Below are 12951 nucleotides of genomic sequence, written 5' to 3' on the forward strand. Positions count from 1 at the left end.
GAGACATGAGCCTAAAGCACGGAGCATGGAGACTACACAGCAACTCAGTGGTCATCAAACACGAGCCTGGCTCTCCCCACATGCCCTGCCAGTACCCACTTGCCCGAGGCCGGGACTGAGGTTGGATTGAATGTGAACTCTCACTGCACTCACAGTCCCAGGCACAGGCTTGTGCTGCCTGAGTGCTGGGTTTGGTCAGAGTCCAAGATGACTGTCCTCTCCAGCTCAGCAGGGACTCCAGGGAGACACACAGCCCCGTTGCCCTCTGGGCATCTCAGAAATGCCCCCCATGAGGTCCCTTTCTGCCAGTGATGGGCTCAGAGCCAGGCCACAGAGGCCCAGAGAGACCACCAGGGCTTCCGCAGGCCCCGGCCGAAAAGCAAGGGAGTGAAAGTCCTGCTGTGTCTCCAAGCAAGATCCCCAACTTTCCTGTGCCCCCGTTTCTTCACAGTGGCAGGAGCTTCATTGGCCCATGAAGTCCGCAGCGGGTGGGGGTGATCTATTTCCTCCTCAACAAATACAGGGCGGGGCAGAAGCAGGTTTACAGTTGTTCATCTGGAAAATAACACAATAAATAATAATACAAGAATAAACTCTGTTTTGTGTACTCACGATTGTAAACCTACTTTTGCCCCACCCCGTATTTAGACACTGTGCTAGATGCTGGAGGGAGAGTGGAAAACAAGACATTTCCCTGCGGAAGCTTCCATCCTCTGGTGCCTCTGTTTCCCCATTTGTTAAATGGCAATTATCATAGTCTCATCAGAAGGTTGTAAGAATTAAATTAATGAAAATATGTAAAGCGCTTAGTACGGGGGCTGGCACTTAAGAAGTGGCCCCACGGCCCTAGCTGGTTTGGCTCAGTGGATAGAGCGTCGGCCTGCGAACTGAGAGGTCCCAGGTTCAATTCCGGTCAAGGGCACATGCCTGGGTTGTGGGCTCAATCCCCAGTGGGGGACTTGCAGGAGGCAGCTGATCTGTGATTCTCTCTCATCGTGGATGTTTCTCTCTCTCTCTCCCTCTCCCTTCCTCTCTGAAAGCAATAAAAATATATTTTTTAAAAAAGAAGAAGAAGAAGAAGAAGAAGAAGAAGAAGAAGAAGAAGAAGAAGAAGAAGAAGAAGAAGAAGAAGAAGGAGGAGGAGGAGGGGAAGGAGAAGAAGGAGAAGGAGAAGAAGAAGAGGCCCCACAAACCCCTGTTGTTATGAGCAGTCGCATTGCCCTTCTCCGGGTTATAAGGATTAGGTGAGGTCAGACGGGTAAAGCACCGGGGTGTGCCTGGCCCTCAGCAAGCATGGAAAGGATGACAGCTGTCTCCTCGAAGGTTAGTCAACATAACCACCCGGTTTTAGGGAGCAGGGAATGAGGCTGAGAAGTTAGGTGACTCCCCAAGTCTCACCCTGGCTAGTGGGAAAGGCTCTTGAGGCCACTCTTACCCGGGACTTGTCAGCCTCGGCACACGTGGGGCTGGACCATTCTGAGTTGTGGGGCTAGCAGCATCCCTGACCTCTACCCACTAGAGGTCCACAACTCCATCCCCTCCCCACGTTGTGACAGCCAGAAACGTCCCCAGGCATTGACAAATGTCCCCTGGAGGGCAAAGTTGCCCCCTGTGGAAAGCACTGCTCTACACGGTCCCTGGAGCTTCTATTTCAAGAACTTCCAGGATCTGACCTGCAGCCTCTCCCCCTGCAACCCCGGCAGCACCATAAACCCCCTATTCCAGCCACCCCCAAGGACCTGCCCTTTCGCAAGCAACCCCCAAACCGGCCAGCCTCTGCTGATGGTCTCCCCTACACCGAGACTGCCCCTCCACCCCACCCCCATCTCCAAGGCCCAGCCGAAGTCCCTCCTGCTCACTGAATGGTCTCTCTGCCCCAGAACTCACCGTTTGGTGCCTAGCCCTTCATTTTGTATCACAATTAGTCATGAACTCGTCTGTCCTTGCCTGCTTCCTTGTCCCTAACGTCCACCCTGACCCCAGACAGAAGCAACTTGAGGGCAGGGGCTGTGCCTAACTCACCCTTGTGCCCCCAGCACCCAGCACAGGGCCAGGCACACAGGGCTGGCTCATTGCTCTGTGCACGTGGCATATCACAGATGTGACCAGGGCCGCGCAGCCTCTGGGCTGCGGGTAAAAGGCCCTCAGGCTTGGGAACAAGGCTGGGGTTCAGGCGGGTTCATCAAGAGTGTGAGCCAGACTTGGGCTGCTTTTACTTCCAGCTTTACTCAAGCCCTGTAGGCCTCAGTTTCTTCATATGTGCAATGGTATAACCTATAGTGTCCTGATTGGTAGGATCGCTGTGAGAATTAAGCGCTCCTGACTCCTAATGCAGTGCTCCCTGGGATCAGGACGCTCCTGCCCAAGTTGGGAGGGGAGAGGGGGGGGAGGTGCTGACGTGGGAACTTCAGGGAGGACCCAGGGGCCGCCGCAAACCAGGATGTGAAAGGCCCCCCGGGGGGGGGGGGCGGGGGGCAGGGAGGGCGGAGGCAGGCGGGGAGGCCGCTGGGGAGGCCGCCAGACCCAGTAAATAATTCACACGGATGAACTGGAGATCAGTGCGGCTTCGTAGGGGATCGAGTTCAGGTCGGAGGCGGCTCGGCGCTGCAGGGGACGGCGGCCTCCCGGGCTGGGAAGGGGAATGAATGCGGCTCCGCCGGCCTGGGAAACACGGCCCCAGGTGCCAGCTCCCGGCCACGCCCTGTCACTGGCGGGAGCTCCCCGGAACTGCCCCGCGGGGCCACCGGCCTCGGCCCGCCGCCTCCGCCCAGCCGTCCCCATAGCAACCGCTGGCCCGGTCCAGGGTTCACGGCCAACCGGATCCTCAGCCTCCCCGCCCCCACGGGAGGATGGGCGTTTTAGGCTCTGCACGCTGCGCGCTGAGCTGCCAGAGGCGGTGCAAAGCTGTCCAGTCCCACGCCCCCTCCCTACGTGGGAACCTTGAAACCTGGGGCCCTTGGGGTCAGCAACCCGGGGTGTCGAGCCCCGCTCCACTCTCGAGCTGTGCGACCTTAGGCAGGTGACTTGGCTGCTCTGTGCCCCTGTGTCCCTTACCTGTAAAATGGGGGTGATAATGACAGGAACCCCCTCATCCGGCTGTTGTGATAATTACATGAAATAAATGCGGAGTGTAGAACACTTACCAGCCTAGAGCGAGCACCTCATAAATAGTATTTTCCACTTTGGGAAATGGAGCCACAGGAAGGCAAAATACTTGCGGGGTGACACGCACATGAGGTGTTGGGAGTGGAACGCACTGGCCCATCCGTTCGGAGACACCCACCGGGAATGCTGGAGACACCTATTAGGGTTCCCCAAGGGCTTCCTAAGCTTCCTGGGCACCCCTCTTCCTGACCTCTGGAAGCTTCACTGTCACTGAACGGTCAATGACCAGGCAGTGAGGCCCCCCAAAGCCCGAAAAGGCCTTCAAGCCCTGTCTCCCCAGTGCCCACCCCACCCCACACCTGACAGACAAGTCCTTGAATGAATATGGATTTATTTAATTCATTGATTACTTAGCTGATTTCCTCTTACCCAAACACCCTTCCCAACCAAACTCTTTCATACCTTAGCCACCCACTTTCTGCCTTACAGGACACCCCTTTCCCTAGCGACTTCCTGTCCTCACTGTGGCCCCCCACCGACCCCGCCTCCATCACCACTCCGTTGGGGTTTCCCATGGCACATTTCCCGGGTCCTGCTCTCCCCTTCAGCCTGTCCTTCCTGACCTCCCTTCCCCTTTAGTGACCTTTTGTCCTCAAACAGCTGTTTCTGGGTCAAAGGCCTTCCTGCAGGCCCATGGGTGTGCACTGCCCCTGGTTAAGAACAAACCCTCCCATGTGAGAGGTGACGCCAGACACCAGTCTTCATTCCAGAAAAGGGGGAAAGTGGGGGAGGGGAGGCAGTGCCGGCAAGGTGGGGCTCTCTTTCTGGGTTCTTGGTCCCACTGGAGAAGTGTCTGGGGCCGGAGGACACAGGCTCACTATCCCCAGGACCCACCCCACAGGCTCCTGCCCCGAGGCCAGGTTTCCCCGGATACAGCTCAGTCTCCAGGGATTTATTTTTGCACATGGTTTGGGAGAATCTCTGTTGCTGGAATAACGACAACCGTTTTTTCCCATTCTCCTTCCTTCCAATAGGCAGATTTTATAAACTAGAGCAGCTGCCTGAAGGTTTCCAAGAGAAAATTCTGCACAGTTTCTAAGCAGAGTGACAGCTCCCCTCCACAGGAAGTTGCTTTTATTAGGGTGCTGGTTGTTTTTTTCATCTCTCTCTTTTTTTTTTTCTCTTTGGTAAGGTTCCATCTATCGGTCATCAGGCAGTACCTTGGGCCTTGTGGCATTTCTGTTTTTCCCCGGTTTGCCTGGAACTCACGATTACATCTAGACCACAGTGGCTTGCTCAACACGGAGGCAGAGTTGAACCGCTGATAAGTGGGTCACTTGCATCACCTGGAGAGAAGAATCCCAAGTCACGGTCAGCGTCAGTAGTGATAAGCCATGTTGACAGCATGCATCCTTGACCTGATGTGATGAGAATGATCCTTTACCTCCATGGTCTTCCTCCCAAAACCCCTAACCCCAGTTGAACTATGAGAGAAACATCAGACAGACCCCAGTTGAGGAAAGTCTACAAAACACCTGACCATCAAAATCAAGAAAAGCCCGGCTGGTGTGGCTCAGTGGTTGAGCGTCAACTTATGAAGCAGAAGGTTACAGTTCGATTCCAGGTCAGGGCACATGCCCAGGTTGTGGGCTCAATCTCCAGTGTGGGGCATGCAGGAGGCGGGCGATCCATGATTCTCTCTCATCATTGATGTTTCTCTCTCTCTCTCTTTCCCTCTCCCTTCATCTGTGAAATCAATAAAAATATATTTTAAAAAACAAGGAAAGTCTCATAAACTGTCGAGCCAAGGGCTGCCTAAGGAGACAGGATGACTAAAAGTAATGCTGTATTCTGGATGGAATCCTGGGACAGATCAAAATGAATGAATCTGAATGAAAAGTGGAGTTCAGTTCATCATAAAGGACCAATGCCGGCTCCTGCATTGTGAAAAATGTACCGTAGTAAAGACAGATGTGAACAATAGAGGGAACTGGGTCAGGGGTAGATGCACTATCTTCACAACTTTTCTGCAAACCTGAAACTATTCTGAAGTAAAAGTTTAGTTTTTTTAAAGTGGCTCTCACGTTTACATTTCAGGCAATTCCAAGACCCAGTTCCCTTTGGTTCCCTCTTTTTGCCAGAATTAAGGATCTGAGCCGCTGACTTTCGGAGTATCCAAGCCGCTAGCTCCCACCTCATTTTCATGGCAACTATCATCATTTTCAAGCCTGGAAAACTCACTTCCTCACCATTTCATACCCAATGAGCCTGGCACAGGGCCTGGCCCACTGTAGGTGCTAAGTTAACATCTGTCAAATGAATAAAATGCTTGAGGAGGATCTGTAGGAAGGGCTCCAAGCAGAAAGCCAAGCTCTTCCCTTCCTAGGCAAACAGTCCTACCTGCTAGTCTCCATCCATAGAGCCAAGACTTCAGGCAATCTGGTTAGAAGGGGGTGGAGACTTCTCTTGACACTGCTTTGGGGAGCAAGCACACAGATTTACTTAGGATTGGATTTGTTGGGTGCTTTGGGGAGCTGATGGAGATAATGAGAAGCCAGCTGACTCCTCCCTCCTCCCCATCCCTACGGTGATGCCACCACTGCCCCTTAGTACCCTGGGTGTCAGCTCTGGGCTGCCAAAAAACATCTGCAAAGAAGCTTTGTGCAGCCAGAACTGTTTGCTAGGTCTTGAAAGTCCATCAGCACATAGTAGGCACTTCACATCTATACTAATAAAAGGGTAATATGCTAATTAGACTGGATGTTCTTCTGGACAAAGCCATGGTGGCAGGGCCAAGGCAGAGGCAGTTAGGGGTGATCAGGACAGCAGGGGAGAGCAGTTAGGAGGATCAGGCTGGCAAGCAGGCGAGAGGTTAGGAGCCAGTGGTCCAGGGTTGCAAGAGGGATGTCCCCCGAGGGGTTCCGGATTAGAGAGGGTGCAGGCCGGGCTGAGGGACATCCCCCCCTCCCGTGCACAAATTTCATGCACCAGGCCTCTAGTATGTTCATACTGATGGCTACCATTTATTATGCACCAGGTCCTGTGCTGGGAAGGAGAAAGGGGGTTCTGTTTATTTGTGCAGTAGGCATTTTGTCACCCCCGTTTTACAGAAGCCCAAAGAGCTTGAGAAACTGGCCCCAAGGCACAACTAGAAAGCATACCAGAGAAGTTTCCAATCCAAGTCACCCAAGTCCTAAATTCGAGCCCTTTACTCTTGCAGCAGCCTCCTTAAAGCCTGCCCCTCCCGCCGGGTCCTCAGGGCCCCAGATTTTGCTGCCTGCTGTCTGCAGAGCTCACTCCTTCATCTGGGGCCTCCAGACAGCAGTAATTTTTAAGTCTCTTTCTTTTAAAACTTAATTTGCCCATTTCCCTCTTGGAGGTGCTTTTTGATATTCCTTCCGACTGTCAGCCTGGACAGGCCACAGAAGCAGAATCCGAAGAGATGGATGCTTATTATAAGCATTCGATTAGTGGCGTTTGAATGATGCAGCCACGGATGCTCCATCCATGCATGGAGGCGTGGAGACACCCTCCCCCACCTCGGACTGTTGATGGCCCTTTTCATACGTATTGCTACCTAACCAGACATCCTGCACTTGGTATAATTTGACATCTGCCCAGTCCCCAAAGTGCCTTCTCAACAAATGCTCACCCTGATGTTATAGTGGATGTGTAAGATTTATGTCCTCTTTTGCTGAGTGGAGTCCTCCGGAAAGGCGCACTGACTTCCCAGGCCGAGATTCCTGCTTTGGCTGACGGGGTGGCCTCCAGCAGGAACATTTTAATACATCACTTATTAAAATGGACCTGGAGCCTCGGCCAAGGGCTCCCACGCTCCCCCCTTCCCAGCAGAGGGCAGCTCAGGGCCTTCGCTGACCACATCAAGCCCTGCCTCCTCTGATCCCTTCTGCAGTTGTCTGTTGTGCAGCATAGCAGGAGAGCCCAGCCTCAAAACAACAAACCCACAAGAGGATCTTTACGGCTGACGGACAGTGGCTGCAGCGGAGACTGGGCCCGGGTCTGGGGTCAGATGACTCTGCATCCCCATCCTGGAGCTTGGGCTCTGGGTTCGAGTTCTGTCCCAGCGACTTAACTAGCTGAGTGACCTCATACAAGCTACTTCATGTCTCTGAGCCCTGGCTGCTCCTGCACAATCAGGATAATAATGCCTACTTCATAGGCCTATTGTGAGTGGGGTAGACAGCCAAAGCTTAATTCATGTGGATGCCGTGTGGTCCTTTTAGCAAAACCTTTTGGTGTGTCAATTTCCTCCCCGACTAAAGAGAGTTCATGGTGCTGGGTTTCCAGGGTTGCTGGGCCGATTATGTGCAAGGATGGAAGGGCAAGCACTTTGGAATTGCAGTGCTTGGCTCAGGTAAGTGGTAATTACTCCGGGGTGCGAATATGTGTGCCTTCTGAGAGAAGCTTTCCATATGGCTCCTACCCATCTTGGCAGATGGATGGCACACAGAAGGTGCACCCTGTCCCTAACTCTCTGTGAGGCACCCCTGGGCCTTCTCACGGGAAAAGCTGGGCTCAAGTCCCATTAGCTCCAAAATGCTGGGATTCTCTGAGATCAGCAGGGAGCAGAGGCAGGTTCAGGAACAGGGGCATGCATCTGGGAAAATCAATCTCGTCTTCCCAAGTCACCCTGCGGGCACTGCCAATAATACCAGCTTGCCCGTCATTCCTCATGACGACTGATGGGAGGACCAGCTCTCTGCAGGGCCCTCCTGGGCTCTGGGCCTCCACTGCCTGGAAAGGGGGAATGAGACATCCCCCCTCCCCCACAGGCTCTCTGGAGCCCCTCTTCCCCCCCCCACCCCCACCCCCAGCCCCACCCCAAGGCCTGTCTTACCTGATGTCTGAGTCACAGGCAGGCTCCTGTCACTGTGAGCTGTGTTGTGACTCCCAGGCTGACAGTTTTACAACAAACACATTAAAAGCTCCCGGCACTGGGGCTCCTGGATGTGGAACAGACTTTCTTCAGCCAAAATCCTTCTCCCAAACCCGCCTTCCCCAGGGGCCTGCTCCACCGCCATTAACTGCCCTGAACACGAGGGGCTGAGAAGTTTTTTCATAAGGAGCCTTTTTGAGCGGTGGTTGCAGGGAAGCTTCTGAGTGAGGAAGCCTGAGACACCCCAGGCTGTGGACCCCAGAGGACCAGCCTCATCCCTCACGCCAGGACCAGTGAACTCAGGAAGGAGAGGGGGTGAGGGGGGGCCTAGCTCTTCCTCGGCCCTGCATTTTCGGACAGGTGGCCCTCGGTAAAGGATTATATGGACATATGATCCTGAGGGCTAGGTATTGGGTAAACCCTCCCAACAACCTGTGAGGTGGGAGCTGCATTATCCCCACTTTACAGATTTTGAAAGGCTAAAGAAGTGAAGGGTCTTGCTCAAATCCATAGTTAGGAAGTGAAGGAGCTGGGATTTGAGTCCCAGTCTGCCAGCCTCCATTGTTCTTAACAAGACTGCCGCCCTACACACCAGCCCTCCTTCTCTCTACACCCACCAGCGACGGCAGGAACCTCAGGGAAGCAGGGAGGCCCAGCGAAAATCCACAGTGAATGAACTTGCTCTTTGAACTTGCTGTCCAGCTTGTCTTTCCTACCATCCCAGCCCAGCCCACAGTGCCTCCCAGGCAAATCCCCCAGAACCAAAGCAGAGAAAAGAGAGGAGTGAGACACAGGAACAGTTCTTTTATTGTACATCGGAGAAATAGCCCTGTGTGCTGGTTAAAGGTGCAACATACAGAATATCGAATTAAGAAAAGAGGACCAGGGAAGGGAAGGGAAGAAACCTCTTGAGGTCCAAAGTTGCAAACGAAAAGATGGTAAAAGATTTCCTCACGCAAGAGGCATTTTTGCAAATACCATGCAAAACAGGCAGCTGGTGTGCCTTAAGAGAACCCCTATAAATAACAGAAAAGACACTCTAAGCATTCCTTTACGTGGACTCAGAGCACAAAGAAAAAGAAAAGAAACCAAAATGCCGTTTGGCATTTCAAGATATTTGGCACTCTTGTGATTACATTTTTTTTTTTTACAGTCCATTAAAGAAAACAAACCGACACAATATCAGAGAAAAAAACAGGCTGCTCACCCAACAGACTGCAGAGAGAGATTAGAAAAAGCTCAAGCATTTTTTTTCTTTGTTTTTGTTTTTTTTTTATGGTTTTTCTTTCCTGACATAGAAAAATGTATCCATTTGCATTAACTTGGGCAAATAGCTTGCAGCAAGAAAGAAACACAGCTTTACAATTCATTTTAAAATAAAACAGGGATTCTTTCTATGTAGCCATCATTTCTTAGAAAAGTTCTCTTATCTTCAACACATTCCTGATTAACTTTGAAAGAGGACCAAAATAAAACAGAATATCTATACAGATCATTTTCTGGTATTTTTTTTTTTTGTACATCCAAGGATAACAACATAAAAAAATAAAACTGAACAGCATTTCACATCCAAGTGCACAGGATAATTTTTGCAAGACTAAATAATGTAAACATTGGGAACAGCCAAATCAGCGAAGACTGCCACCACCTCAAACACCCGGTGCTGCCGCTTCACTATTAAAGTGGTTCAAAATCCGGATCTATAATTGCGCAACATTCACTGTATATAAAAAGAAATGGATATTAATTTTGACAAATAGCTGCAACTGAGACTTTATTTCTTTATATGTGTGTGTATATAGTGATTTTGTTATTTATTTTTTTAATTTTATTTTTTGCAGAGGAGCCCAGAGCCTTCTCCTCCTCCTCCTCCTCCTCCTTCTCCCGCCTCATCATCTGTCTCCCGGCCTGACTCGACATACAGGCTGTTGATTCCATCGCAGGTAGCAAGCTAGTAATAAATTTCAAAGTGCTTCCTCCTTTCACACTCTTTTTGCCAATAACTGTTAGCGCCGTTCTTATTCTTATCCTCACCCTTAACCCATTGTCTTTGGGGCAGTTAAATACCAGGAGGTGCCTTGTCTGTCATAGTTTTCAGCACGTCATCAATCCTATCATCTTCAATAACAACTGCAAAAAAGGGGGGGGGAGAAAAGGAAGAGTGAGCGCGCTGGGCCTCGCCAGGGGTCTCGGTTACTCGAGCGGGGGAGGGGGGATTGGAGGAGGGCAGGGGGAGGGGTTCCTCGCGAGCAGACACAGCCCTATCCTCCCGGGCCTCCGCCCAGGGTCCCTCTGTGGCTTTCCTCTGAAACCCTCCCCCCACCCCACCCCCTGGCTGTGTCCCAGCTCAGTTCTAAGAAAAGGAATCAGAGAGAGGGCGCAAATCGCGCAGCCCCTTCTGCTTCCACCCCACCCATCTCACCCGCAGGGGGGAGAGGGTCATTAATTTAGAAAGAAGGCTCCAGGTCAGAAGAGGGAGGGGGAGGAGAAGCCAAGGTCTCCGGGTCTGGGACCCTCGGGGACGCTCCAAGAGTGGCGCGGGTAGCCCAGACTGGGCGAGGCGGTGCTGGGAGGGAGAGCGGACGCTGGGGGCCGGTTCCCACGGCGTGCGGCGGGTCCAGGGATCCCGGGACCCGCTCTGGAGCGTACTCGGCCCCTCCGCTTCCCCCGCCGCTGCAGAGGTCAGAGCCTCCCGCCGCTGCCTCCCGGGTCTCGCCCGCCTCTCCGCGCCGGCCTCTCGCTGCGTCCCCCGCCTCTCTCTCCATCCCGACCCGGCCTCGCCTTCCCCATCCCCTCTCTCAGTCTCTCCGCGCACCAGTCACCTGTCGGGATCTCTGGGGCGCTCTCTGCATCTGGGGTGCCGGCCGCCCTCCTTGTTTCAGCGGCTTCTCTGCCCTCCCCGGAGCCAGCGTCCCCGCGCACAGTCTCTCCCGCTCTGGCTCCCTCTCTCGAGCTTTGTCTCGGTCTCACCCATCCCGGTCCCCACCCCCACCCCCACCGGCTGTCTCCCTCCCTATCTCCGCGCCTCGGTGTCTCCCGGCCGCTGCCTGCATCCTCATGGTGCACACGCCTCGGGACCTCCTCTCGGACCCAGTGTCTCCCGGGCTTTCCCAGCTCTCGCGCCCAGCGCCCAGGCTCCGCAAACTCCCTCCCCCAGAGTCACAATGGAAACCCGAAAGCGCCTAGACTTCCCCGCAGGAATAGGGTCCTCTCTCCGCACTTCCCCACGCGTCCCCTGGGGAGTCCTGGGACACCACCGCCCAGGTGCAGAGCGACTACACTGCGCAAAAGGGGGGGGGGGGGGGGCGGTCAAACAGCAAACTTCGGTGCGGGTGGGGTCCCGGGATAGCCTCCAGCCCCCGCCGCAGCCAGAAGCGCCACGCCCCCTGGGTGACCCCACCGGGAATCGGGCGGAGGTGGAGGGAGCCCGCGGCAGCTGGAGCCGAACCGCAGTGCGGGCTCCCCCAGCTCCGCACGAAGGGGGTTCCACTGGGTCGGAACGGGCTCCCGGGTGCGGGAGATCCTCGCACACCGCCGCCAGGCCCCCCGTGCCCAAGAAAGGGGGTGCCTGGGGGAGGGGGCCGCCCACTCACCCCGCTTGCTCCGGCCGATCTGGCCCAGCTTGGGCGGCCGCTTGTTCTGCCCGGCGGCGAAGAAGTTGTTGGTGTCCTGCAGGCGGCTCAGCTTCTCGTCGCCGTAGGGCAGCACCTCCGACATGGCTGCGTCCGGGGGCTCTGCGGCGGCGGCGGCGCCTCCTCCGCCCGCGTCCCCGCCCGCGGCGGACAGGGTCAGCGGCGCTGGGGCCGGGGGCGGCCGGCCGGGGACGGCCCGCGGGCTGCGGCGGCGGCGCCGGCGGGAGGCAGGGGGGCGCCGCTAGGGCAGGAGCGCGTGGCCGGCCGGAGCGACCCGGCGAGCGCCCGCCGCTGCGCTGCGCTCCGATGGGCGCGCGAGAGGCTGCTGCTCGGGCGGAGCAGAGCCGGACTCACATCCTCGGCCGGCGCGCTCGCTCGGGCGCGGGGCCGGAGCCGGCGGGCGGGGCCGGAGCCGGGAGGAAGGGGTGTCCCAGCGAGCCCCGAGGGCGCGGGGCCGAGCCGGGCGCACTCCGGGAGCCGGCGGGCTGGTCCTGCGTGCGGGCGGCGGCGGGCAGGTCCGGGAGGCTGACTGGGGAGCTGAGAGCAGCGGGTTGGTGAGGGGCGGAGGGGGAGGTGGAGAGAAGGGAGGGAGGAGGGAGGACACGAGGGGGGGGTACCCGGGGGGAGGGGGCGGGGAGAGAGCAACCGAAAGGGAGACGCGGAGAAAAACAGAGACCGAGAGGGAGGGAGGAGAGAGAGAAAGAGGGGAGAAGAGAGGCGAGAGGAGCGACTAGGTCAGCATCCGAGAGGCCGAGGCCAGGGAGGAGCTGGGAAGGGAGAGGGACCGGGGGGAGGAAGGGAGGACGCGGAGGGAAGGTGGGGAGTGAGCGAGCCGAGAGGGCGCTGGGGCTGCGGAGCCCGCTGCGAGCCAGCAATGCCGGCCGGGGAGGCGAGGCCGGGAGGAAGCCGAGGAGGCGAGGGGAGGGGGCCGGGGCCGCGGGGAGAGATCCCTGGAAGCCGAGCGACGTCACGGGGCCGCGCCGGCCGGCCCGGGCCGCGGCTGGCTTCCTGCCCCCGCCCCCAGCACCCGGCGTCCGCCCGCGCGGAGGGGCCCCCCCGCCAGCCCCGCCCCGGCCCGGCGGCCTCCGGCACCCCCTCCCCCCCGCGCTCCCTCCCGCGGGTGTTTACCCGGCCCCGAGCCGGGACTGACGCGGCGGCTCCACGCGGACCCGCCAGCCCCGCCGCCTGCGGGGAGCCGGGGGGACTGGGGCTTCCGGGAGCGGGAGGGGCGCGGGCAGACCCCGCACTCCGGGAAGGACAGGTGGAAGCCGCGCGCTCTCTCCCCAGAGGCCCGATGCGGGGGCACAAGGTCCGAGG

The 12951-nt window shown here is 56.4% G+C and overlaps 1 protein-coding gene and 1 long non-coding RNA gene across 2 annotated transcripts; both read right to left on the reverse strand.

Annotated features, from left to right (window-relative positions):
• Nucleotides 1-3598: 3598 nt before the first annotated feature.
• LOC139001651 (uncharacterized) lies at nucleotides 3599-6838 on the reverse strand. The gene is made up of 3 exons (XR_011470082.1): nucleotides 6758-6838; nucleotides 5506-5580; nucleotides 3599-4451 (listed from the first exon to the last, which is right to left on the reverse strand). It is a non-coding gene; the product is annotated as an uncharacterized lncRNA (long non-coding RNA).
• A 1948-nt stretch (nucleotides 6839-8786) lies between these two features.
• On the reverse strand, nucleotides 8787-11719 carry CAMK2N1 (calcium/calmodulin dependent protein kinase II inhibitor 1). The gene is made up of 2 exons (XM_070404243.1): nucleotides 11596-11719; nucleotides 8787-10132 (listed from the first exon to the last, which is right to left on the reverse strand). Exons 1-2 carry the CDS (start codon nucleotides 11717-11719, stop codon nucleotides 10062-10064), a joined length of 195 nt encoding a protein of 64 aa, XP_070260344.1. The 3' UTR covers nucleotides 8787-10061.
• Between the last annotated feature and the right edge of the window lie 1232 nt (nucleotides 11720-12951).

This window comes from Myotis yumanensis, unplaced genomic scaffold, assembly GCF_028538775.1.
Source record: "Myotis yumanensis isolate MYYU_CA2020_CCGP unplaced genomic scaffold, mMyoYum1.0.hap1 SCAF_2, whole genome shotgun sequence".
In the NCBI taxonomy this organism is placed as follows: Eukaryota; Metazoa; Chordata; class Mammalia; order Chiroptera; family Vespertilionidae; genus Myotis; species Myotis yumanensis.

Coding starts and splice junctions, on each gene's coding strand:
- CAMK2N1 (XM_070404243.1), bottom strand. CDS start 11,719: ATGTCGGAGGTGCTGCCCTACGGCGACGAGAAGCTGAGCCGCCTGCAG. Junction 10,133..11,595: donor GATCGGCCGGAGCAAGCGGG/GTGAGTGGGCGG, acceptor CCTTTTTTGCAG/TTGTTATTGAAGATGATAGG.